Source organism: Nymphaea colorata, chromosome 7 (genome assembly GCF_008831285.2).
Source record: "Nymphaea colorata isolate Beijing-Zhang1983 chromosome 7, ASM883128v2, whole genome shotgun sequence".
Lineage (NCBI taxonomy): Eukaryota > Viridiplantae > Streptophyta > Magnoliopsida > Nymphaeales > Nymphaeaceae > Nymphaea > Nymphaea colorata.
The window spans coordinates 21,237,651-21,265,540 of record NC_045144.1 but is presented as its reverse complement, the minus strand read 5'-3'; the positions used below and the strand labels follow the sequence as shown (position 1 = coordinate 21,265,540).

The window sequence follows — 27,890 nt, the reverse complement described above, 5'->3', positions numbered from 1 at the left end:
GCAAAAGAACTTTTACAATATCTATCTCAGATGACCATGAAGTCAAGCCATATAAAAATAAATTATTTTTTTCTTATAGCCTAGAACCTCATAGGAATCTTAATATTTAATAACTTACAAAATTTGAAAATAAGACCCATGATACTTGGAGAAGTTTAATAAAACACAGGAATATACATTTGCCTTTCTTATACACTATTCCTTACTTTTGAGATCTTATTCCATGCTTCGCCCTTGATAACCACCTTATTTTGTCACGAATTCAATTTCTGCATGCTGCTTTAGCCATTCTAGCACCTTAGCCCCTTCAAGTATACCTTGCACCTGCAGAGCAGCCCAGATAAGAAATAGGTCAAAAAGTCCGAGTGCATGATTGAGGGTGAGTAACTTGGGCACTAGGCTCTTATACAAGCTTCCCCTGCTTGTTCTTATTGTTTTCCTTGGTTATGGATTTGATGTTCAAAATACAATCCTTTCAACCATTTTAATTTGACTGGACCTGCTCAGCTTGTGTCGAATAAGGCCCTTAAAACTTGACGTTGTTCATCACACTTGTTAGCATGCTTTGTCACAGGTGCCAATTTCCCCCTCAGAGATCTCGAGTTCTTTGTTGACAACAAGCATCCTTCTGAGCATGATTCACATTTGATGACACAAAAAATCTAGAACAGAAGAATAATAGTAACCCACATTTTACCAAAACCAAGGGGCCTTTGTTTCCACTTGAAAGAAGCCATAAGCATAACGAAAAGAGTAGCTTCACTTGTTTGATTTGTGATCTTCATCCATTCCTTACAAATCTAAATTCCAAGTCAACCATGGGATCGCAAAACCTTATTTGACCTCAATGCAGGAGAGTACACTAAGGACAAGCAGAGGGACTTTGTATAGTTGAAGGACCAATACCTGTTCTCTTATCCGCTTCTCATCATATTCTTGCTTATGACTCTTAAATTCTGCAACTGCATCAACCACCTCTTTCTCTAGTTCCTCCAATGATAACTGCAATAACATTAAAAGAAACATCCTTAGCTTAAATGGATACCCTATAGAGAATTAAAAGCATGTCGGTACGACATATTTGGCTGCACTCTTCTTGGTGGATTCAAGATTTTCTTGAGAAATGAAACATGCTGAGATCTACTTTAGAAAATAATGGAGCATCATCTGCAAAATTGAAGTGAGAGACAAGCAGAGTTCTATAGTCTCCCTTACTTTCAAGTGTATATGCATCCTTTGGGCTCAAACCCTCTTTTTTGGCTCAACAACAAAACCAAAGATGGTCTTCCGAAGTTGACCAACACAAGCCATCTGACAATGGAAAAAAGTATGACAACCAAAATGTCCATAGGTGAAAACTCTAGATGGCACAGAAGGAGCCATTAATAATGTGGGAATCGGAGTACAAAATAATACAACCAGTTGCACTGTACTGGACGAATTTGCAGTCTGATTTGTTGAATAATGTAAATTAAAGATCTAATCAACTGGCTCAAAGTTGACTCGAGTCCCCAAGCTGGCAAAACCCAATCCATCTGTGATTCTGTAGCCACTTTAGTTATACAATTAAAAGGGCTGTGAATTAGAAAGCAAGGTAGCAGCTAAGCTCCAGAGAATATCAGCACACTTTTGTATAAATATCTCACATAACATAGCTTCAATACCACTTACAATCACTTCACTAAAACTGACCCCAGAACCGGGTCCGAGAGTTCCCCTACTTGGCTTGCAGCCAGTTATAAACCAGAACACAATGTAGCAATTGTGCATATGTATATATATATGAGCCCCAATTTGCATGAAAGTTATTCTGATGTATGGAATGTTAGAAAAGAATGGAGAAACCACCAAGATGCTTCTGCATAGGAAAATAGCAGTGTGTTTTCATGTGTTTGGTGCACTTATGAACCTCAAAATTCTTAGCAATATTTTATTAGAATTTTGATTATAAGAAACAAGACAGAGATTTAACAGAGTAGCTACTGCATTACCAAGAAGATGCCCAATAAAATAATTTATGTAGTAGATTCAGCCATTGCATTATACTCATTTCATCACTAAAAATGAAATTCTTCTTTGTACATAAGATTGTACAAGAGAATCATCTGGCATGTGACATGGTGTTTTTGTGTCATAGTTGTTCAATCATGATGGATTACACTAACAATATTAAATTTCAAGTGGTTGATGAAAAGAAGAAGAATAGCAGATGTGAAGACTTGAGGGAAACAAAATACTTCACTACCTTTTTGCCAGTGTCACAAAAAACGTGTTTTTTTCGAAAAAAAATGATAAATTAAATTTGTCGTTTAAAACTTTAAGAAAACGTGTTTTTCGGAAAAAACGTTCAACACCTTTTTAACGAGTTTTTTTTTTCACTTTTTTTATTTTTTTTATTTTTTTAATGCCAAACAGTTTTTTTCATTTTCTAATTTTTATCTGTTGCAAATCTACTTATCTTTTGATGTTTGTGTTATTAGTTTCACTTATTTTATTTTTCCCCCATTTTTAGTTTTTTTAGATTTTTAAAAATTTACCGTATTCTTTTCCTTTTTTTCAAGCTCGATGTATTATACTCGAGAAAAACCTCGCCATTTATCTCCAAAACATTATTTTTTACTATGCCTTTTTCAAAAGGGATCGGAAAATAAAAGGCCAACAACAATTAACCAAAATGCCTTGAGAGAAAAAAGTCCACATGAAAACAAAGGAACTACTTAAAGATTAAAACACCCTATCAAGTTGAGGAAAGATATCAAACATCCCAGTGCCACTAGTGTCTCGCTGTCATACTCATATCTATTAGAGTTTATGTGAGATCATCGTTAATGTCAGTATACTGCCTCGTCAATTATGTTGAGTTCTTCGTAATGGATAAGACATAAGAGCCTAGATACATAGCAACGAATTGTCACAGAGAAGACAAGTATGTGTGCAAAAGCTACATGACCGGTTGTTCAACTAGGTCTAGCCATGGACCACCACACCAACTATCTGGTGTGGCCATTGATGATGACAAAAATACTCAGTTGATGGTTAACATAAGGAATAAAATAATAAAATATCCAAGGGAAAACAGAACTACATGGAAGGAATCCAAAGAAAAATAGAGACAACCTATCGGGCCATAAGAATAACTCAGTATCTTACCTGCAAACCCTCACACTTGAAAATCTCTCCAACAGCAAGAGTTTGTTTCACTATCTTGGTTATGTTCATCTTTTGATTATTGAGGTATTCTTTTACTGCATTTTCACTTGATAAGGAAACCAGTTGTTGTTCATTCAATCTCTTGCTTGCCTGCAAGCATGCTCAAACAGTTGTGTGAGGTGTTAACAAAACATCTTTATTCAAATCTTTAACTCCTTACCTGTAACTGGAGAAGGTAGGCTCCATAAAGTTGGCGGCCTTGCTCCTCGAACAAAGATTGTGGGACATCAACTTCTACAATCTGAAGCACAAAATAGGAGAGTGAACTTTCGATGAAATATGGCCACAAAATTATTTCAAGAAGCCCAGCATGCACTGAGACTGATTCATCTGAAAGAAAGATTTTTTCCTGTGAATAATAAACCTACATACATAACTAAACATCCCGAACATGAAATTCAGATAACAAATTTCAACATGAAGCTTATTTGAGATATATATCAACATGAAATCCTAATGGAAGATATACTACCATCATCAATGACATAACAAGTTTTCAAAAGTTAAAAAAAATAAGCAACGTGTAACCGAGGGCATCAAATAGTAACTTTTCTTACCAAATGCTCCCACGTATATACATTCAGATATGAAACAAAAAGTTGGTAGATCATAGACATTGTGACTGGCCATGAGCACAGACATAAAAGTGCAAACAGACCATAGATTCCTTGGGTACATCCACAAAATTGATTCACATAGAGCAGCCCAAGGGACTTGCAACTTCCACTACTTTCTAGCTTCAATTTGTTGAAAATTTGTGGTTCTCTCTGTTAGACATAGCATGATTTTTCTCGACACATACCATTGTAGTATTATATGTTAGTTTCCAAGGGGATTTATGTATTCTGTCATGTGAATGAAATTATAACAGAAAGGGCAGCTAAAAGGAAGGATATGACTGTTACCATGGAAACCTGCCAGACAAAATGAAACATAAAAACACAATAAAACAATGCACTCTATTTCAAGGAAGAAGTAGACTCCGATGCTTCAGAGCTAAGATGAATCCATAATGCCCAAATTTGGATGAGAAAGGGTTCACGTACAAACTTCCCAGTAGGTTTGGAGTTCCCTCTTCCTAGACCTGAGACTCAATTAACATAAACCTGTTCACTGTTAATTACTATACAATCCATTACGCCTAGAATAAGGAGAAAATTTTAAAAATTACAGCATCACACACACTCTTCCCTTTGTCCTTATCTATCTTGGATGACGTTACCTCCAAAAGGGCGCTTTCCAACACCTCCTAAATTTCCATCTCTTTCCACTCATCACCTTTACCATTTCCTTCTCAAAGTGAATAAATCTAACCCATGAGAGTTGCAGGGGACCTTGTTAGAATGTGTATATATGTCTACTGTGCATGTGTGCAGTACTATGTCTTATATGTGTGGTAAAACATAGTTCCTATCATGTGCATGTTTTTATCTGGAAAATGAGTTAAACCATCCCCATTTTAGGACTTTTCAGGTCTCCTCCCCTCCCTAGGATCCATCTTAAGGTGAGGAGGATGGTCATGGAGAGGAGAAATGAAAAATGAAAAGGAGGGAAAAGGAGTAGGTGAGACCGTGAGAGAGTGAAGAACGTGAAACAACCAGCCCCAAATGGCTGAATAAATAAATAAATAAATAAATAAATAAATAAATATATATATATATATTACTCTTTCTCCCTCAGAGAAAGAGAGAGAGAGAGTTGAAGGATGAGTCTGGTGATCCAAAGTCATGACGTTTGAGAGAAAAATAAGAACAAAAAGGTGATGAGCATTTTCATCATCTAGTATTAGTTCATACTTTTTTTTTTCTTATTTTTCTTTTAACCGTCCAACATGATGGATAAGACAACCCTCATGAGTGAGCTAGACATTCAAAGTCACCATTCACTCGGTCCATCTCCCTCTCTTCATATATATATATATATAGGAAGTGGACCTTGATCAAGACTGAGCTAGCGATTGGCTAGCACCAACAGCTAGTTGTCTAGTCATTGAAGCTAGCCCAACGGCTACTCAAGATAACTCCCCTTTGTACAGTTTGATGCTCTTACTCTTACTCTCTTATTAGTGCCTTACTGCACTTTCCGTGTGAAGCCCTTCTGACCGAGTGTTGTCAACTCATTGTGAGAATGTAAGTTTTATGTTGTGGCTTACATATTGCTATTTGGAGTGTACTATAACAATGTATTGGAGCAAGGTCATCCATGGCCTGATTAGGTCTATTTGAAGACTTAATTTGTTGTGCTGCCTCATGAAGCATGCCACTGAAAGTTCTCGAAGATCTTTTTTATGATCAACTTATTTCTCCTTTCTTCGTCTGCCTGCAAGACCTATGACTGAAAGAGTCAGGATTAAAGCTTCAATGACTCCAGTCACTTAGTGTGGGCTGGGAACTTGAAAGTGCACATCAAAGGCAAGAGATTTTGGGATATGTCAAAGTTACTACTCACAAACTGAACTTATACTAAGAAAGAAAATGATGAAACTAAGGTTTTTGAAGGAGAAGAAAGGGAAACAGCTCTAAAAAATTACAACAAAAGCATGATGAGATGGGAAATTTAAGATTCTCTCATGAACTTTCTCTATCGTAAGGACAAGGAGTATTGCCAACATATTGAAATACAATGAGGCAAGCATGTGAGGATCTCAAGAGGATGTACCCCTCAAAAGATATTAGATAAGTTCTACCTTCAAACATAGCAATAAGTCTTCAAGAAGGAGAGATTAACATAAGAAAATACCTTTGCAGAATTGTGATACATTTAAAAAGGATGAATCAGCCATTCTTGTGGTCAAGTGAAATGAGAGACAATTTCTTCACAGAAGCCAATAATGTCTAAAATGTAACTACCCTCAAAGGCTGATTGTGAAAATGAGAACTTGATGATTGATGAAGAAATCATTATGTTCTCTCCAGAAAGTTAGATGGAGCATCATAAGGATCCTGAAATTGTATCAGTTGTAATTGAACCTTCATTCATGGAATCCTCCTAGAGGCTAGAAGAACACATTTGAAGGCCGTGAAGCATATTTTCAGGAGCATAAGAAAGGATTTGTGATGATATGGTATTCTGTGCATAGTTTCCCCTTCTATTGCACTGAACAAATACTTATAGCCTAGTTAGATGCAGATTGGGCAGAAGATACACACATTTCGGAACTGCCAGACTGTGTGGTGTCTACTTAGATTACCAGCCTATTAGCCTATAACATGGTACTATATTATATAATAAGACGAAGAATATTAAATTGGATGACTTCGTTTGTGAAAATATTGAAGACCAAGAGCAACAGGCCAGATTCATATTTGATGAAAGTCAACTGAAAAGTTATTTGATAAACCATTGGAATATCAGGCATAATTCAAAGGCACTCAACATGCAATTCACTCAAGGGAAGCTGTTTGTCCTAGTACAAATGTAGAATAAGAATGTCATCTCCAGGGTGCATTTCACATTATTAAGTGATTATGAAGAATGACCCTGATTAGGCTTATCAACTGTAAGTAGCATAAGGGACATCTCAGATGGTGCAGACCCACTCAGAAGGAAACGACTCCTCTCCTTTCCATTTGCTTGTACTTCTCCTCCATCTTCACCATATTTCCCTCTAACTGTAAGGTTCAGCAGGATCAGATTTAGCCCATTCCTTTGGAACTTACAAATGAATTAGTTGATTATGAAACTAATAGAAACACACAAATTGGAATTCTCACTGTTGCATTGCAAACATGTGTGTCTACTCACCACAGTGTGAAGTGGGAGATCAAGTCATCAGCTTTCTCATAAAAGAAAACAAAGACCTTCAATGGAAAGAGATAGAAAAGTTGTTCCACAACCTTCTAGAAGAACACAAAAATTCAACATAAGATGAACCAAGTCAAGAACTGCGACCATGTCATCTAGCCAGAAAAGGATAAGCCTTTTAACAAACTGATGATTGTTAATGATAAAATATTCAATAACCTTGGTGAGTTCATCTAGAAGGGCATTGTCTGTTGCCTGTTCTCTGGCTTCTTGTTCTGCATTTTCGCATGCCTGTAATAAAGATTCCCTTACCTGGGCATTGAACAGTCGCCAATTTCAAGTTCATTAAAAAAGCAAAATAAAAATATGCTACTCCCAACCCCACAAAAAGACATTCTTTGGGAGGGAGGGAACCTGATTCAAGGTACTGCATCCAGGAAAAAGTTTATCAGCAATTGCATCATCAAGTTGTGGCAAGTCTCTGTAAAAGAGTTCTTTACATTCAACCTGAATTACAAAACAAGCAGCTTAACCTCATCAGCCCTTTCATGTGCTTATGCAAAAAATAAAGGCAAATGAGTATGCCATGTCAAAGACATAACCACCTCTACTAGCTTTTCTCACAGCACAAAAAGTAAGGATGAGATGCACAAATATTTTATTTCACAGTAATCTAAAATTCATTGCATGCAAGGTTATAAAATTGGACACTCATGCAGCCACGCCTATCACATATTTTTAGTCCCTTTTCAGTCCCCCTCGCCTCCCTCCCCCACCGGACACCACCACATAAACATACAGCACCATTAGAGTTTGGACCTTGTTCACATCTTTTATTTCTCCTTTCTTTCCTCCTGTTATATATAACCTTCTAAATGGGTTGCAATGGAAATCAAGAAAAAACGCATTAATCAAATGTCTTTGGTTTCTCCACCTCTACTCACGATTTTATTTGCAAACTTGGAATTTGGGGCTATACGTATTGTATAAAATGCTGTAACCATGCCATCATGGAGAACTAACCCAGCAAACATATCTTTTCTTTCATTGTATGAAATGATGATAAAGATGTCAAGACCAGACCATAGAACAATGCAATGAAAATGCATTAGCATGGCAAACGACAGCAATGACATTGTTGCTTAGGCAAATAACTGAATAATTCATTAATGAAACTTATTTCAGTTCACCGCTCGTGAAAAGGTAAGGAAGGATTCATATAGGAAACAAATCATCTGTAAGCATGAGCACAAGAGAGAGAGAGAGAGAGAGAGAGAGAGCATATGCAAAGTTCCACAGCAGTACGATTATTATTCAACTAGAATTTACTGAAGACATGGTATGTTATACACAAAGCAGAGATAATTATGTTAACAGATGAGCATTACACGGAACATGAGCCCTGAGCTTAACGCCACTTTTACATAGCTCCAGAAAAAGGATTAAAGAACCAACTAACCCCACTATGAGTTTGTGTGTGAACTTGTATATGCCCACTGCAGTATGCACTTCCCTAAGAGAAGCCACATGAAAGTAATTACCTACTAAGGGCACAACCTTAGACAGCACTATCAGTTGTTCCAAACCTGCCTTGTATCAGTGTCTTCTTACATATACAAAGTAATTCATTTATCTTTCAATCAAAGTCAAAAAAATACTTATATTGCTTATTCAGGTACCAAGATCTCGCACTAAATATTGCTTAGCAGCAATATCATTTTCTCCAATACAAGATCAGGAAGCCAAAAAAGATGCAGGACAAGCATTATATTGTTGGAAAATAAGGCAAAAAATCATCATTATAGAAAACATTTGGTGGGCTGACTTATATATCTACTCTCATTTTCAGTGTGGATAGAGAGTTAGGAAGGACCAAACTCTGTAAACATTCATGGCTTTGCATATATTTCTAATTTGTCAATATATATCATCCCAGCTAATAAGGAAATCTTCGCAAATAAACAACCCTAATGTTCTAAAAATAGATCGGGATATTCAATTGAGATAAGCATGTTTTGGACATCTCTTTTCCGACCCATAACTCATATCCCTCTTTTCTCTTCTCTTCCTTACAGTATGGATTACAAATGGGTCTCAAAGTTCTATGGGAATGTTTCCGTTAAGGAAGAACTCTTTTATCTTTAAATACAACTGAAAAAATAAAACCTGTAATTTGTTAATAAAAATATATCTAGTAAAAGTTGGAGGAAAAATAAATGGTACAAAAGCATTCTTCCATTGCTGTTTGGTTCAAGACTTGGTTAAACACTATTAATTTAAGGATTCAAAGACATACTTTGGTGAACATTTTTCATCTGTGGAAGGAGAAAAATGAATTTGATGGTCAAGTAGCTTCCATCTGTCTTTGACACCTAAGTCTACAAAGGAGTTAATCTCGAAATTTGGCAACAAAGCGTATTTCTTGATCATCTTTTCTTTGTATATGAGATTCCATGGTGGTTTTTGGTCTCTCTACATTATCTGGCTTTTAGTTAATTTGGCTGGACATGAAGGTCACTATCCAAGTATTCCATGTGTTCTAATTCAGGCACACTTATAACGGAACCAGCTTTGAAGACTATGATAAGTTAGAATCAAATACCAATTCCTCAGAATTTCAGAAAGTTTTAAAAATGGAAGACCTAATATGACCTGCGTGTTCTAAAATTGTTTACTGTTGGTTTGACTGCTCTGATATTGGCTTTTTTTTTTTTTACACAGTTCCAGCAGAAGCAGAACATGATTTATAAATTTCAAAGTGACAAAGATGTAGTTCAACCTAAAAATTTGGAAGAAGGGATATAAAATATCCAGGAACATGGTATTCTTCAAGAGCTTAAAATATGCATGCACAAAGATATCAAAATGACTAATTCATATTTCATACTCATTCAGTAATGCGACACGAGTATTCAAGAAAATAAAAACAATCAGAATTGTTTTAAGTAACAGTGACATTTGCAAAAAAATTACATATTCAAGATTGATCACAAATAACTAGAAGAAGATACAGTTAATTTTTAAATAACAAAAAAAAAAACTCACAGTAAATTGGGCCTTAACAGAACGGAGATTTTCTTGTTTCCATGAATCTGGGAATGCTAAAAGGAAAGATTTTTGCTCTCCCCTTCCGATTCCAACTATTGCATCAAGGAATCCAGGAAGAAGATCATCACCTTCTTCAGTATCTAAGTGAAATCCTGGAGAACACAGTCCAGATAGTCATTAAGCTCATATAGATAGCATATGTAGCATAAATCCATAGTCCATTCAGTAACCACATGAACAGGAATTTGACTCATTCTATGAAATCTATACCAAAAGATTATTGTATGGAACCATGATCGTGTGAAAGCAAAAAATTACGCAAGAGCAAGAGGAAACTTCACAGGCTTTCTAATGATACAAGTTCCCACAAACATACAAATCAGTAGCCATAACATCATTTTCTCCAATCGCAGCAAATGAAATTCCATGTTTGCTTTGAATGAATAAAAAATTGTCGATTTCATAGTTCCTTGTGCTCCAAATTTAGAATGAAAGGGGAGGGAACCATCAAGCTGGTCGTTCAGGTCACGGTCAATGGAGAAAGCAAAAATCGAGCAACACATACTTCTTTTCACCAATTTACAGCTAATGGACACTAAGGTATTTCTGCACAAGCTACAATAGGTTCTGCCTAACCCTTGTCCACTATAGTAAGGCCAGCACCGTGAAGTGGCTAGAACATGTGTAATTTTTGGAACAATATTTGCCTTTTGATGCTTCAATTTCTGCACCTGTTATTAGTGTTCATTATAGCATTATCTTCATTCAGTCATCATTTATCAATATCAACATATGAGAATGTCATGCAATATACGAGATTGAAATGAAAGCATTCATGACAGCAAGGCCTAGTGCTCTTTTTTCTTCATTCTTCCGCTCCTCTTCTCTACATCTTTCCTTCCTTGCTCCTCAGGTATATGCTTTTCACTTGCTTTCTCTAGCGGTAGAATCTAAAATCTAGATCATAGCCCATTAAGATGACATACCAGTAAGTTTGAAGACCTTGGAGACACTTCTAAATCATGAGCTCCGCAGAAGAAGCAGCATGTGCAGAGAAGAAAGGGCCTTTCTCTTTTTGGTTGTCGGGAAATTTAAAAAAATGAGGTTCAATATTTTCCACAGAAAGCAGCTAAACAAGAAAAAGCATACAAACCTTTTTGCTCTGCAGATGGAATAGTTTCGCCACCATCATCACTTTGTTCTGCTGTTTTAGCATAGATGTTAAGGACTGCAACATCTCCAATCTGCAGTACTTTATTAATGAGTAAGAAAACATAATACAGGTTCAGGATCTTCAGACCAAAAAAACAGTTCAGGAACTTGATAACACTTAAACACGTTAAAACTACATTATTTCAAGGATGGTTTCAAAAGCAAAACAAAGATGTAACAAGAGGATGACAAGTTTAAAAGAACAAACTTTATTTAGTCCATGAAAATATGTATATATCCTCCTTCAACATGTTTGATCAAATATAACTTGACAAAAGTATCACCATTATTAGGTTCTTAATAAAATTGGTTTACCACAAGATCATGCAATGAACTTTGCTTTGCTGTGACATTCTGATGCAGAAAAAAACTAAGATTAAGGAATATTAGTCTTACTGCACTCACAACTAAACTAAAAACTATGCTTAAACTAACTAAAAGCTAAGCAAAACAAGCAAAGAACAAGAACGACAGAAGAAAACTAAGAAAACTCTTCATTTCTTTAACTTCTTCACCACCCTTTACAAAATGACCCACGTCCCTTTATATAGAGAAAGGGATGGATTTCGGATCTGGATCTATTTTAACAAGTACTAGTCTTACTGCACTCACAACTAAACTAAAAACTATGCTTAAACTAACTAAAAGCTAAGCAAAACAAGCAAAGAACAAGAACGACAGAAGAAAACTAAGAAAACACTTCATTTCTTTAACTTCTTCACCACCCTTTACAAAATGACCCACGTCCCTTTATATAGAGAAAGGGATGGATTTCGGATCTGGATCTATTTTAACAAGTACTAAAAAAATCTAATTAGATCTATTACATGATTTGATTATGCTTCCATCTTGCATCACATTCTCAACATTATTTCCCCTATCCTTGTTGTACATGCTTTATGTCCTCCACAACTTTCAATTGTACTCTTACTGTGTTTCTGAGACTAGAGAGACTGATGTACCAAAAGGGATATGAAGCAAAAGCGGTGTTCAATCAACAAACTGGCATGTAGAAGGGGGACCAAATCAAGTGTGGGAACTGATTGAAAACATACAAATTCTATGGAAGGACCTTAGCTAAAGTGTCACTTATATACACAAATATGTAGCCCCATGCATACTGAAGGCCAAATTGATTTTGAGAGGATGATGCCAAGAAATGGGCAAAGATTTTGACCAAGGAAAAGCAAGATAAGGAGATGACAGATGACAAGTTCAGGAACAGATGCTTTTTATGTGGATGAGGCCCTTTCTCTTGTAATCCTACTTCTATCATCACATGTTTAGTGGTTTCTTTCAAGGCCAAGGAGAAATAGTAATAGTTGTTTGAAGAGGAGAACAAAAAAAGAAAAAAGGAGGAGACCCATGAGGGACCAATGTTAGGGGTTTTTTCCCTATATGAACTAACAGAACTCCCAACCTATCAACTAGGTGTTCTTTCTAAGCACACAACTTCTCAAGGTTGACCAATTGTTTTATGATCCTTAACACCCATGAAGGGCCGATATTAAGGGATTTTCCCTCTATGAACTAACAGAATTCCCAACCGATCAACTATGAGTTATTTCTAAGCACAAAATTCTCAAGGTTGATCAATTGTTGTATGATGCTTTCACGAGGGTTTCCCTCTATGAACTAATAGAACTCACAACCTATCAACTATGGGTTCCTTCTAAGCACACAACCTTTGAAGGTTGATCAATTGTTTTATGATGCTTAACATAGTCACAATATTATTCTCAGGAAATTTACATCAAGGAAAAATATAAGGGAAACTCTAAAGTTTTTTTCTCTCTGGAAAATATCCAGCATATTAAAAAAAAAAAGGCATTGGAAAAACATCCACTTTTCTAAATCATCAAAATGTCTTAATCAAGTGCACAAAATCCAGTTTGATGCCTGAGTCGGGTCTGCTTATAGTCAGAACTTGGCACCAATTTAGAAGATCTGAGTCCAAAGTTACATGGAAGTCACTCAGTTCAACTTGTTCAGAGCCCATATCAGGTTCGTCCCTCTATAGAAGCACAGAGAGAGAGAGAGAGAGAGAGAGAGAGAGAGACTTTAACCAAAAAATGGTAAGGAATAAGAATATGTGCAACTAGGACATACATCACAAAACATAAACATGAAAATTTGAACAGTCCTATCTTGATTATCTGCAGCCACAAATGCAAGCACAACATCTAGTGCAGAGGAGGTCTTAGGAAGAAGTCAATTCAGCTCGACCAAAAGGAAAAGACGGAGGCACTTGTGAGCATACTGAAAACGGCACTTGGAGAATATCATACCTGAAGTCCCCTGTCTTCAACAATCCTTAGTACACCTGCCGCCTTATGGCGACGTCTCAGTTCGATTTCACAAGCCTTTTGTGCTTGTATTTCTTCATCAATTTCAATAACTACCTTCAGGTTTTTGTATGCATCCGGCATCACCCATTTGACCTCAGGTGCCACATCAAGCGCAACCTCATATCTTGAGAAATAAACAAAATCAATAAAGCATAAATATTTCCTTTTCTACAGAAGGGATCACCGCAAGAGGGGTACTAATCAGGAGGTTTAACCTTCCAATACGTATAGTTCATTATCTGTTAATGCTAACAAAATCAGAAAATTTTCCTTGCAAACTAAATATGAGATTTAATAGAAGGATTGGCCAACACCAAAAAGTCCCTTGCCCAAACATATATAGGCCCAAATGAATTTCAATCAGAAATATCTGGTAAAGAAGAAAGAAAATAGCTAGACATGACCTAAGTAGAAGAATAAGAAAAGCAAGACACTGAAGTTTTAGATGAAGATCAAAAGAGGAGACATAGTAGACTTCAGCAGAAAAGCAATCAAGAAGGAGACCTAAACAGAAAGGCATAGGGAAACAAAACTAGTAAAAATTGTTGCTGCATACACCTGACTATTAATTTGAGATATCTGAGTTACTCAATCACAGGTTGGAGTAAGTGCATCATTATAGTACTACCTATGAGATGCTCGTAGTAGCATTATCCAACAACTTGTACAATGAGGTTTAAAATTAGACACAGGAAAGCATACTTGTGCTTTTGTATGATTAAAAGGTATGGTCTAGATCTCGAAGCTCTTCGGATGTTTACCAATAGCAGCTGAAAATTCTGCTAGTGTATTATCCTATTGCTTATTTGCACTATCAGTTCATAGCTCACAGCTGTTAAACATGTTCATAACATCAAAACCTCAAATCCATACGGCAACCATGCACTGCTACTATTTTTTTTTTTCCCGAATACATCAGCTTTCCTCTATGGCGTATTATCAGCCATTGATCAGGCTGGGTTCAACTCAATTATGCCAAGCCTCTGTTTCAATCCAAACAGATAAATCCATCCAGTAGGACGTCACAATGGATACCAATCACTCCCAACAAGAGCCTTCTATGATATCATTTCAGACAACATTAGAACAATCATGATATCACTTTTTTACACCCAATATATGTTACCGGACAAACGTCTAAAACATACCTCAGAAAATCTTGAGGTGAAAAGACAGAATCAAGCTCAGAGAACTTTGTCACGATGCGAACAGAGTCTTCTAAAGCACGTCCATTGACCTAGAAACCAAGAGAATGTTCCCAAAATATCTTCAACATGACAAACAACTAAAATTTAAGTAGTCAAATATTGTTAAAGAAAACAACATTTCAGCCTTGCGACAATTAATTGGAAAAATTGAATTTGAGATATCAGCCATATCTCATATACAATTGGATAGTTTACATATTGCATTCATATAACATAAAAACATGCAATGGTATTATGGTATATGACATAAAAGAGCTTCATAGCCAACTGTTAAATGACATGCACATAATTTGACACATAGTCACAAATAACTCCTCGGAGTTTACAGCGAGCTTGAAAAAACGGGAAAAATACAGTAATTTTTTAAAAAATTTAAAAAACTAAAAAAAGGGAAAAATAAAATCAGTGAGAAACTAATAACACAAACATCACAAGATATGCAACAAATAAAAAATAGAAAATGAAAAAAAAACTGTTTGTCATTAAAAAAAGTGAAAAAAATGCAAAGAAAATGTGCTTTTTTCGTTTTCAACATTTTTTTTCAAAAAGATGCGTTTTTTTTTTAACAGTCATTTAATTTATCGTGTTTTTTTCGCGTTTTTTGTCGAAAAAAAACGCATATTCTGTGACTATGAGTCTTCGACATACCGAAGAGAGTGCTTTTGGTAGCGTCTCCTTCAGAACAGCTTCTATTGCAGCATTTCTTACATTCTGCTTTCCCACATAATTTACTAAAATATTCTCTGGGACTCTCTTTCCAGGACGAAATCCAGGAACCTGCTTATGGAAGAAAGAAAAGAATGAGTCCCAAGCATTGCCACAATGATGCACAACTACCAAATTTAACAAGGAAAACTTAAGACAAATTCAAGAGGCCTAAGAGTTACCATTTGAATATTCAGTTGCTTTTCATCTTAACCAACACATCCTTGCACCATATAGCAGGCCTACTTGTATATTCATGAGGGTACCCTTATTTCATTACTTTGGAGACTAACCAGGCCAGTTTCAGTTCTAGCAAAATCCTGACCTGACCTGTTTATCGTTGGATCTGAATTGTTTCCTTTCATTTTTCAAGATTCAAAGTACATAATACAATACGTCTATATGCACCACAGTATAAGAACAGCTGAAAACAATCATGCATCTTAAAAATGACTATTTCACACATGGGAAAATCAGATTTTTGATGAATCAGTATGAAATCATGGAGCTACCAAACATATTAGATAGGAAAATTCACATATTAAAAGTGATTTTCATAAAAAAAGTGACAAAAAATCTGATGTTGGCAACATGTGAACCATCAAAATGTAACTGTGGACACAGTGGTTCTCATACTGCAGGAATCCATATATGTAAATACGTATATATTCTGTAGATTTTTATTTATTTTTTTTATGCACCATTTTTTCTGTAATTTTTTCTCCCTTCCTTACCTTTCTAGATGGGGCAGTTGATCATTTGGAAATAAACCAAGTTAGCTGTTAGAAGCAAGCCAATGGCTCTCAACCTTCCTAGTATGTGTATATATATATATATATATATATATATATATATATATATATATATAGCTTTTTTATAAGCAACTTAACTGTTTGTTATGCTTTAGTCCAGATGGTCTTCTTGCTAGTGTCATCTATAGGCTCTTTTTGGTTCCCATGAGATTCAATTTTTATGATCAAGTTCTTATTGAGCTTATATTTGTCAGGGACTCAGGGCTGTATTTTGACAATGCCATCCCATGAAAAATTTGACCAACAAAGGACATTCTTTAATAAGGTAAAGAACAACTTATAAAACCGCATGGTCCTAATATTCACGAGAACACTTTCATATCAAAATTTAGAGAAAAATCCTGCCAACAAAATAAAATTCAAGCAGATATAAGCATATACCCTGATGGTTTTGCCAAACTCCACTAATACACGATCGTAGCAACCTTTGCATACAGCAGGAGGAACATTAACAGCTATTCTAGCCTGCAAGGAAGAAAAAACAAAAATAAAAACAAGCCTCCCAAGTAGAAGACGACCTTTGCACTCGGGATATAAGAACATGTAAAAGAATAGCTACAGATACAAGAATCTAAATTATGCAAAGTTTATCATTTATTATTTTTTCAAACCTTCATATCACAGTGTCTGCAACTATTGCCAGTAACAACCATAGAGGGAAGGAGACATCAATCAACTAAATTAAGAGTTTGCTTATTGACGTCATGCTATGATAGGATCAGTTAATGCTCATTCAATCACAGATCTTTTGTTTTGTATTCATTGGCACGTTCTTATGTGCACAAATGCACACACATGGACATATGTTTATGCGCAGATATATGAGTGCCAAAATATGTGTGTCGTTGTGCATATATTCATATATATGCATGTAAGTGTGTTGCATGCATGTCCATGTGTAGACATCAACATGAGTGGGTTGAAGAAATGCAGTTTTCACTCTGATTTCGACCGAAACAGTTTATAGCATGTGGTAGTCTAGACTAGACAAGTGGCTAGGCCAAACCAACATGCCTTGAGCCATGATTTCAGGCCAAAAAAATGCAGGTTTCATTTTGATTGCAACAGCAATTGGCAACTAGTATTTGTGAGTCTAGACATTAATGTGGCTAGGCATGTTGAGACTTCAACAGCAACAGGTAACTAGTATTTGTATCAATGTGGCTGGGCTGAATCAACATGCCGTGGACTATGATTTCCCAAATAATTGTTCCAGGAAGGTCTAGATATCTGAAACAACACACTTGAATGCATTCTTGACTAAATTTGAACATGATAGATGTGTGCATCAACGGTTATCTGTATGAACTGTGACTTCCTTTTCACACGTTTGTCTTTCTCCATCATGTTTGGTGTCATGTGATCCGTCACTGTTGTCATTGCTGAACATGAAAAACGCCTATGCTTATGTGGTTCCATTAACTAATGAAAAAAATGTCAGGTTCATTTTCACAAATCTAACTTGTCTAGACCTGATCTGAGTGATGATTTTTTATAGAACTTTCACTACTCATTTAAGGCACAATTAGGTTTCTTAGAAGTCACAAAACAAATACCCCGGAACTTTCATAAATGTTCCAGCCTCCACGAATCATACTTTTCGTAAAAGGAAGTGGTTGGAGTGTCTAGTCTACACAAATTGAACCACCACGAATGCATTTATGTTGGTAGATTAGCAAAGATGATCGGAAGTTCCATATATATCACCTGTCACACTTTCCATTTTCTGTTGTCATAATCCAATTACGTGGCTCGCAGTTCTTGCTTCAAGTGTCGATCATATCTCATTTTCGTACAGATCGTGCCACGTAATGGGTTAGTTCATGTGGTACAGATCATGTTCTCCCCATTTGATGTCAAATGGCTCGGATCTTCCTTTCACAAGCATATTTTGGTCGCATTCTGGACCGATAATTTTATCCACATTTAGATCGTGAAAAGATTAAATCTATGGTTCAACAGTATAGAGGCCATAACAACCGATCACCGAGTTCAGGTTTCCTCAAAATGCATGAAAATGCTATAACAGCTCGGTGACACCACATTTGTCGTGCGCACGCGAGTGACGCCACACCAAAGAGAAAAACTAAAAAATTGCCTTCCCATGAAACTAATCACAAAAAAATGAATAAGCGTTCCTAACTTTTTGTGAAACCTCTAACCGTGAAAACGAAGCATAACATGAATTAACAGAACCTGTTCCATACAATGGATAAAGAGGAGGAGAAGCGGCGGCAAAAGAAGAAAAACAACTCGAAGAGCCCGGAACCGGGAAAAGGAAAAGAAAGCGCACTCTGGAATTGGGCTCCTCCGTGACCACAGCCTCGACGTCTCGTGGGGACGCTTCCTTTCCGGCATCGAGGGCGGTTCCGCTAGAAGCAGCAGCCGCTCTCAAGGTGCGAGGTCGAGCCCCATGGCCGGATTCCGGCAATCTGAGAACTCTGCTCCGGAGTGGAGTTCCAGTCACCGCCTTGGGCAGTTTAACGGCCACAAGAGAACGCGAACTCGGAAGGCTACCACCTCGTACGAACAGCCCGGGATGGACGGAAGCAGAGGAGAAAGGAACAGAAACACGCGCCAATGCTTCACTCATGCTTCCCGCCTCTCTCCGTCTCTCTCACTCCCTCTGAGCGTCCCGCTACAGCGGAGCAACAGCAGCGAAGCAGTTAACGGGTACAAACATCGGACATATTATGATAAGCCTTTTGGTGCCGGCAGATATTTTCCTGCGGACCTCCTACTATCTGTCGAATCATTTTTGTCCGTGTGATACGAAATCTCTACCTTCTCTTTTCATGCTTCTTAGGATGCCCTGAGTGACAACAAAACAGATGAGAGCAACCATGGGTGAGGATGTAAGATCCCCTCCAAAAAGAATGTGACAGATATGAACAAATATGCAGCTAAAATTTAAGGTATGAAATTTGATGCAGGTCCGGAATCAAATTAAGGATGATTTAATAGTCTTGGATTTGAGATCGTTCGATTGGAAAGCCATGGATTTAAGATCAGACCCTTCTCACTCTACTCTTTAATGCAAAGAAGAAAATAAAGATGTTAAAGTATGGATCTTAGTCTGGCTTATGATCCTTAGTATGGTAAATCATGAATCTTTTGTCATATCAGTAAAAGTATATCATGTAAGATCCACATGTGATTGTGGATTTCAAGTCCAAAGTAATCAAATGCCCTGTTTTAAACAAATAGATTTCATATCCATGTTACTCTTTAGGGTTGTTTGGCAACAACAACAGTTTTTTACCACTGCCAGTGTGGTAAAATACATGAATCTAACTTGAAAACCTCTTTCTAGTTGAATGGTGATTGCTATTTCACCAAAGATTAGGTAGTAATCTGTAATTATTTCTAGCTTTTTGCGTATTAAGCAGTTATAAATCTGTAAAATTCATAACAAATGTCATGTTCAAAGGTTTTTCACCAAGTCGAGTCGAGCTCCTCGAGCTTGATTAGCTAATAAACGAGTCGAGTTTGAGTCAAAAGGTACGCTTACCTTAACGAGCCTAAAGAATACGTGGCGTTAGACCTTACGGATTCCATCAAGAATAAATAAATACATAAATAAAAGATTTAGAGTTGGCATTTCTAAATGGGTAGCTGATAAATCAGAAAATTCCAATTTCCATGAGATCAACTTATAATCAAACAAAATAAAGATTGAACGCATGTTCGATTATAAGAACACGGACAATTCAAAAATATGTCAACCATCAAATTCAACAATACGGACACTGACTTATTGGACGGGAGTGTGTTCTTTTACTTTAATCAGTATTTTCATCTGACTATTAATCATGCTTGAAATAAAGAACAGAAAATCGCTTGATAGATACCCACTTAGAACAGTGGCTCGTTTAATGAAGAACGGCCTTTATTACTTTCATCTCTTATCCAACACCTTTGTATCGCTGACACCCATTGACCCGTTTTGATTCTTGTTGAACAATTTTCTAGTTTTCTATTTAAAAATTAAAGTAATTAAATTTTTAAACACTTCATAAAAGATATTTACTGACCTATATCTAAAAGTTGAAATCAGCCAGCCAACGCCAATTGCTGGATTACTGTTTTTTATATTTTAAGATATTGAAAATTGTCGCAAATGGTGCATTCTATGTTTAAAAACCGTGATCAATTGCTGTTACAAAATGCACTATTTGCGTCAGTTTTTAACATCACAAAATATAATAAAAATCCCCATCCAACAATGGACATTGGCCGACTGATTTTAGCCCCTCAGCTAACATCAACACTATGACCAATAAATACAACATCGGAAACGGAACAATTCTGATGGCATTCATTAGGCACGCCACGAGCCACTTATTTGCAGCCAGAGGGCCAAGACGAGCCAACCATCAGACAGAATCACCTGGGGGGAAGAACTCAAACAAGCCTGATACTGTCATTTATTTGCAGATTATCATATGTTCCATTCAGCAAATACCTTGCTTCTGGTTCTCTCTCACCTATGCGACATTGGTAAGATACCCTGGCTTATGACGGCATAAAAATGACGGGTGGTGATCAAGATTCAGCCATGGTTGTGTCAAAAATGAAAAAAAAAAAAAGTATCTTGGGTACTAAATTATGTTAAAATGGAATCAAATAACCTCAAAAGACATGGTATATCTAGGGCCTCAACTCAAAATTCCCCTCCCAGCAACAGAACGGCAGTTTTAAGTTACAAGACCAATAGTAGGCCAAACGTTCGAATTTTACAAATTCCCTGGCAACTAACCTATGTATAAAAATATGTTCAATTCTTGACGCCAGTAGCTTTTATGCTCCAGAGTTCTATTCCGCTTCATTGCCAGGAGCAGCTGCCGTGACACCAACTTCAGCCGGGCGAATAATCCGGTCATACAATGTGTATCCTGACTGCAAATTGTGATAACATATCAACAACTACGTATCTTTGAAAACTTTGGGAAGAGTAAATAAAAGAACAAAAACAACTGAAGACAGGCAGCACAACAGACATAGCCACATTAAATAGAAAGAAAATAAATAGAAGATGCAAAAAATCAAAGGAACGTCAAGCTCAGGCTACTGGAGGGCTTGATGCTCTAATAAGGACCTCTAACTTCCAGGATTGAACACTGAAGGTAATGTTATAATGCTTTCTTTTGCACGCTAGGAGGAGGCTTAAGAAGAATTATAAACCCCAACATAACAAAAATATATATATATACTGCATCCTAAAGTAAGCAAATAGTACATGTACCGTTGAGCAAGACGAAAACACACTTCTATCATCATTACTCTGATAATCCTAAATTTTGTAACTGCCAGCTGAATTTTGTTTTTGACTTTTTATTTCTACATCTCATGCAGGTGTATATTATAAGCACTTAAAAATTGAGCTAGTCCACCTATATAGAATTTATGGGCTCCAAGGGAAACAATGCCCTTGGGAAAAGCAAACTTTGGCCAAGCTGTTCCACTCAGTTTCTCCACGCGTCATTAGCCACAAAATCAATCTAATCACAAATTTACGAAGAGATTTCAGTGAGACATGGACCTACCTAGTTAATTTGCTATCTGCAGCCATTATAGTTTCAGAAACATACAACTATTTTACAGTCAGGGATCCCAAGTGATTTACATGACCTCCCTCTACCTTGGAGGGACACCATGCTTGTTAGGTTCCACCTAATGTCAAATAATTATGAAGGACATGCTGATGTGTGAATATGGAAGACGAGTAAGCTCTTGGCCTGTTCCAGACCTCACCTTATAGAAAGAATTAAGAATAAACCATGAAAAAATTTCCAGGAAAACATTATCGAAGTGTTTTTCTTCTTTTTCAGTCAAATATTACTGATGTATTCCTGAGAAAAATCACCATGTGTAACATTACAGTCAATAGGATAAACCAGTTAGAATAATTGAAAGATGAAGTGCACTCCCCACATCTTGTTCTTCCTATTTCCTAAGGGTTTCTCTTTGAGGAGATATTGTTGCCTTGAATAGATCAAATTTGACTGACCTAATACACACTAAGGAAAAACTAATTGCCTTGAAAATTTCCCAATATTTCCAAAAAATCCAGTCATTTTAATTTCTTGTGTTGTGTGTTAGTAAAGAAAACTGTTATTTGTATTAGACGCAAAACATTGAACCAGGATTTGACTGGTGTATTGTAGGACACACCAAAAGTACAGGCATTTCTTTCATATGAACACAAGACCAGTGTTGTGTGTTAGTAAAGAAAACTGTTATTTGTATTAGACGCAAAACATTGAACCAGGATTTGACTGGTGTATTGTAGGACACACCAAAAGTACAGGCATTTATTTCATATGTACACAAGACCAAAGCACACCACTCGTGTTTCATGAGGGTGAAATGTGAGAAGCAAAGAAACAGATATTTCTTTCATTATCCATAGAAGTTCGGCACTCATGTAGATGTACCTTCAAGACAACAGCAACGGTACCGGGTGGCTTTGAAGCATCGGGCACTTGAAAAACAGCATTATGTCTATTTGGATCGAAAGATTCATCTATAGGTTCAAACTTCTCGACTCCAAATTTTCTGAGCACCTGTAGTTCAAAGCAACACAGTAATGGCTTGAACTTTTAAGTTTTAACAATTAACCAAAAAAGAGAACATGCCCATAACAAAGGAATTGATATTGAATTTATTGTCACTATTGCTCCTTATAATTAACTATTCCAAAGGTGGTGTTGCTTCGTATTCTCAAACATCAAACCAGATCCAGATATACCAACGGAGCAAGTAACACAAACATAAAAGAGGAAAACAAAAAGCATTATTTAACTATTCATATTGTCGAAAAGCATTTGACAGCTAAGAAGTGCATAAACTTGGTGCAGTTACCCAACAGGCAGTGACCAGGAAGAACTTTGGAACTTTAATTGAAGGACATACAGACAAAACATTCTTTAAGTTAGCATAGCTTCTAGTTACATATTTTCTTAATTTGTTGCATGAAACTCATATGTCACGATTTATGTTACCTGTGACACTTCTATAAGATGGAGATCTCCATGTTTGACACTTATATACACTGACATTAGCACTTCTTCAACAATTCTTAACGGTTGTTCCTTTTCTTATTTGACAAAAAGGAGGCTCTCCAAAAAGAGAAGGCAGGCTGAGGTGCTACCTGTCCTTTCCTCCTTTTCGGTTAGATAATGAATATAAAAGAAAGCACACTATTCCCTGTCTTTTAATTTCTCACCTCATGAGTACATAGGTATACATAGGAGAACTCTGTGCTGTTGTGTGCCGGATGTTCTGGATAGCTACAAATTAAAAAACTGTTGCTAAAAGCATCATGAATCGTTGCTAAAAATACCATGAAGGCATGAACCATTGTTGCATTAGAAACCATCACTGGTGCTCATGTGGCGGCTATTTCTTAGTGACAGAGTTTCAATTTTTAACCATCCCACACACGTGGCATCATAGAACTCCCATACATATAGAAAATGTGAATTCCTCTTGCCAGATGGAGGAATTCGGACTCTCACACACCTGCTCGAGAGGCCAGACAGCCATAGCAGTGCCTCCTCTCTCTCTTTATATATATATATATATATATATATATATATATATATATATATATATATAAATATATATATATATATATATATATATATATATATATATATAAATATATATATATAGCTCTTACTTACATCAAGCGTGAGATACTGACAACTTGCGACAGTGTAGGAAACATATGTCACTGTCTCCCTTTGACACATTAAGTTTGAAAAGTAGTTCCTACCTTGTGATGACCAAAACACGCAACAGAGATGATCCATTCATAATAAAGTAACTAACCTTATGAACATGACACTATAACAGTAGAATGAAAGATTTTACAGAAATTCAATCTCCACAACAGTTAAAAATGATATAACCTATAGTTCACCAATTTAAACAACCAGCTCTCCAGTAAACTCTTTTAAATTTAAAAGAAGTAACAAAAACAGGAAAATCGAAAAACTGAAAGCTAGATCAGATGACTTTGTTGATGATGAATTGTGTAATGAGTGCTCCCCCTATGCCAACACACAAATAAAAAACATCCTTTGCCTTTTTTTTGGAAAAAAAGACTCCTCTTAATAATTTGACAAATATTTGTTTTAGACTGGATACAATAATATACTAAACAGTCCTAAAGATCACTTGCAAACATTAATTAAAGCCTAAGATACAATCAAACAAACAAAATTGGTGTTAGAATATTAAAGGAAATAGATTTACCTCAATAAGCTGTTTATCTGTCATCTCAACACCCTCCAAAAGCGTTTTTAAAAGTGGAACTGCCCCAGAGGAATCCTTTGTAGGATCTATCTTTTGAAAGCTGTCTTTGACAACAGATGAAGCACGCCCTAGATTATCAGCAACATCTAACAAGCTCTTGGCAAAGTTCTGCAATATAAATATAGAATACTCAAGCGATCCTCCCATGGATAAAGGAAAGGAAAATGCATCACAAAAAGAGTCCATGAGAAAGTTAGATCCACAGTCTAGAAGACTAGAATGCAAACCTGAATTGCAAATTTTTTTGAATTCTCTGCTTCACGCTTTGTTCTATCAATGACATTCTCCATTTCTGCATAGCTGCGAAGAACTTTATCCTTTAACTGTTCAATCTCCTTCTGTTTAGAGTTTACCAGTTCTTCCTTCTCAGCTACTAATTTCACAAGGTCATCAACAGAAAGATCGCTCTCAGCATCTGAATCAGAAAACGCAATCCGTTTAGTACTTCTTCTCCTCTTCCTAGACTTGGAAGAGTCAGTTTCCGATTCTGAACCTGTCTTTTCTGTAGTCTCTGTAACGTCAACCTCCCCACCTTCTGCATTAGCAACTCCGGTGCTGGATTGAGAGGTGACGTCATTGCCCTTGATGGGATTTTGATCCACTGAAGAATGATTGTTATGTTTCTCAGTAGCTTGAGGTGATGCAGAAGAAGAAATACCAAATCTCTGAAGCATGTTCCCAAAAACTGAATAATGCATAACTGGTGTTATCCGCAAAGGAGAAAACTGCCATAAAGATTCACTATTATTTAGCATAATGACAAACTAAAAGGCCATCATGTTATCTGGAAAATAACAAAAACAAACAGCATTTTCATCTAACAAAGAGAAAATAGGCTTTCTGAAAAAGAGAAAAAAATAGAAAAAATTGTAACTTATCAAACATAAGGACTATCAATCAACAATAGTCCATTGAACTGGACCCTTCTGATCTTGTGCCCATGTACTAGTCAAACTATTGCCTACTTGGCGGGCTAGTTGGTCGACTACGCATGGGTTGACAACCAGGTAACAAATGATATTATTGATTTATTGTCAATTCCTTGGATCAACAGGAAGGTCAAAACTTCCAACAAATGTTTTTAAAAAGAAGTAGCAAAGAAGGAAAAACATTATATGAAACAAAATGACGAGGAGCAAGAATGAGGACGAGAAGGGGAAGAAAGTGAAAAACAGAGAAAAGGGGAAAAAGCAGAAGAAAAAGAATGAAAACGGTAAGGAAGAAGAAGGAGAATGATAAGAGAAAAAAATGAAAAAGTGAAAAACAGAAAAAAGGGAGAAAAACAGAAGAGAAAGAATGAAAAGGGTAAAAGTCTAGTTCATGATGTCAAGCCCGTTCATTTTCAAAGCAAAGTACCACTCTTGGCAACCAGGATTGGAACCCTCCAAGGGACCACCTGCTTTTCTACCTTTTTCTCTGAGAGGCACTACTCAACAGATTCTTGTAGCCATCTTTCTTATTGGAAAAATTGTTCTTTATCCTCGAAGAAAGAAAAGCTATTTAAAATTCTTAAGGACACAACAAAGGAGAAATTGTATTCAGTGAAATAAAGAATAGTCTGTCCTCCAATCGCAGTCTTGCACTTTATTCGACAAATATGAAAAGCTGATTAGACAGTTCTACATGAACCTATGTGCAAATATGTAAAAAGTCCCTAATGCAGGTTACCGAAAGTCAAGAGTGAACTTGTATAATTGGCACTTAAACAATAAAACATCGTTTCCATGCACCTTCAGTACACACATTTGTGTTTATGTAAGCAAAAGATTTTCTACCCTCTCTATGGGTGCTCAAAAAAAAACAAAATCATGCTACCAGAGCAGAAACAGTGACCCATTATCATCCTAAGCAGGGTGAACCATAATACACCTCAAAAAACATGTAGATAAACTAGATGTGGTGCAAAAGCAGATGAGTAGCGCAACTGCAATCTGCTCGTTCATGAGCCCAGGGACAATTGGGTTTGGCATTTGAAGTTTCCATGTCTGCATTTCCACGACATCGACCTATTTCAGGGCATCTAGTGCAATTACACAAGAAACCTCACTGAATAATAAGAATGGTTAGATAGAAAGACCGATGTCAAACCAAACCAGAAGAAGTATATGAAAGATAAGTATTTCTTCGTTATTAACTTTCTAATTATGGAATATAAGTGCGACTTCTTTCCTTCACAACTTTTATTTAATGCGCACCATTTTCTATATCCGCCAGCTTGATATTAGTCCGGTAAATATAGATAATAGATTCTAAATCGTATTGTTTTTGCATTGAAACTATCAGAAACCATCTTAACTTCGGTTCCTAAAACTGCGCGGTCGCCTGGACATCAAGCTCGAAAGCACTCCGCGAGAACAAGCAAGCTGGAACATCCTTCTTACAAGACACCTTCAATAATTTTTCGTACTTTCTCGTAACTCCAGGAGAACGTTTATCTCCAAAAGATTGGTCAATGCCCAACCGCCTTCTTCCCACAAGAACAATTTACTGAAAAAAGATCATAGATACAAATATATTCGTACCCACCAGAGAGATAAAAAGATAAATAAAGAGCACAGAAAAGCATGCATAACAGAGAGCAAATAAATAAATGGAAAAGGAAAGAAACCAGAACGAGAAAGTGAGGGAGAAAGAAGCATTCTTACAGGTGGAAGTCGGGCCGCCGCCGAAGTAGAGTGGTGGAGGAGATGACGGCTCTGGAGAGAGCTAGGAGCAAGGACGCCCCGCAACCGACCAAACCCATTTCTGATCGCCACGCGCAGCGCCATGTTCACCATGTCCAGTGACTAGAGAGAGAAAGCGCAGAGAGGGAAGAAGCAAGGACGTTCTTTTAGGGCACAGCAGCCAGGAGGCGCTTTTCTTGCGGGAAAAGTTCGAAGCGAACCGCCGCACACCGCACGCAGAATTCGCCTGCCAAAGGGTCGGCTCTCAACGGGTCGGGTATAATTCGATTTGGGTCCGCACAGAATCCAATAGGATTTTGTGTCTGACTAACGTGCAATGGGATATCCAGATCCTGTCCCCCGCTAGATTTCCAATACCAATTTTTTCTCCCCTAATTCTAGATATTAGATCCCAAGTCTTATCTCCAACCTTTTTTCCTAACCTTAAATATAGGATTCTAAAGTTTTAATCTCATTGAACCAACTATTTGTTCTTAAATGACAATTTCATAATGCACTTTTGCAAGAATTTGCCTTAATTTCATTAAAGCAAGTATTTGGTTCTTAAATGACATCTTCATAATGCGCTTCTGTAAGAATTTGAGTCTCTCTCTCTCG

The 27,890-nt window shown here is 36.7% G+C and overlaps 2 protein-coding genes across 3 annotated transcripts; both read right to left on the bottom strand.

Annotated features, from left to right (window-relative positions):
• Positions 1 to 52: 52 nt before the first annotated feature.
• On the bottom strand, positions 53 to 18,990 carry LOC116257521 (trigger factor-like protein TIG, Chloroplastic). Its single transcript, XM_031634357.2, has 13 exons — positions 18,581 to 18,990; positions 16,669 to 16,752; positions 15,419 to 15,547; positions 14,711 to 14,799; positions 13,503 to 13,686; positions 11,156 to 11,246; positions 10,000 to 10,154; positions 7,369 to 7,461; positions 7,174 to 7,266; positions 3,371 to 3,451; positions 3,151 to 3,300; positions 907 to 1,002; positions 53 to 324 (listed from the first exon to the last, which is right to left on the bottom strand). Exons 1-13 carry the CDS (start codon positions 18,878 to 18,880, stop codon positions 247 to 249), a joined length of 1,623 nt encoding a protein of 540 aa, XP_031490217.1. The 5' UTR covers positions 18,881 to 18,990; the 3' UTR covers positions 53 to 246.
• A 1,903-nt stretch (positions 18,991 to 20,893) lies between these two features.
• LOC116256976 (grpE protein homolog 2, mitochondrial-like) lies at positions 20,894 to 27,509 on the bottom strand. Of its 2 annotated transcripts, XM_031633538.2 has the most exons (6): positions 27,255 to 27,508; positions 25,103 to 25,334; positions 24,837 to 25,024; positions 24,550 to 24,717; positions 22,725 to 22,853; positions 20,894 to 21,186 (listed from the first exon to the last, which is right to left on the bottom strand). In XM_031633538.2, the coding sequence occupies exons 1-6, from the start codon at positions 27,384 to 27,386 to the stop codon at positions 21,103 to 21,105; spliced, it is 933 nt and encodes a 310-aa protein (XP_031489398.1). In that variant the 5' UTR covers positions 27,387 to 27,508; the 3' UTR covers positions 20,894 to 21,102. The 2 variants fall into 2 exon arrangements, with proteins under 2 accessions (XP_031489398.1, XP_031489397.1); XM_031633537.2 differs by having other exon boundaries at positions 24,837 to 25,334; positions 27,255 to 27,509.
• Between the last annotated feature and the right edge of the window lie 381 nt (positions 27,510 to 27,890).

Bases quoted from the DNA above. Each gene is read 5' to 3' on its own strand.
- LOC116256976 (XM_031633537.2), bottom strand. From the start codon at position 27,386: ATGGTGAACATGGCGCTGCGCGTGGCGATCAGAAATGGGTTTGGTCGG. The intron at 25,335-27,254 runs GTAAGAATGCTT...TCTTTATGGCAG, and splicing joins CGGCGGCCCGACTTCCACCT to TTTTCTCCTTTGCGGATAAC. The intron at 24,718-24,836 runs GTTTGCATTCTA...TTTATATTGCAG, and splicing joins CAAAAAAATTTGCAATTCAG to AACTTTGCCAAGAGCTTGTT.
- LOC116257521 (XM_031634357.2), bottom strand. From the start codon at position 18,880: ATGAGTGAAGCATTGGCGCGTGTTTCTGTTCCTTTCTCCTCTGCTTCC. The intron at 11,247-13,502 runs GTATGATATTCT...AAAGTACTGCAG, and splicing joins TTGAAGACAGGGGACTTCAG to ATTGGAGATGTTGCAGTCCT. The intron at 10,155-11,155 runs GTTTGTATGCTT...TGTGTTCTCCAG, and splicing joins TCCATCTGCAGAGCAAAAAG to GATTTCACTTAGATACTGAA.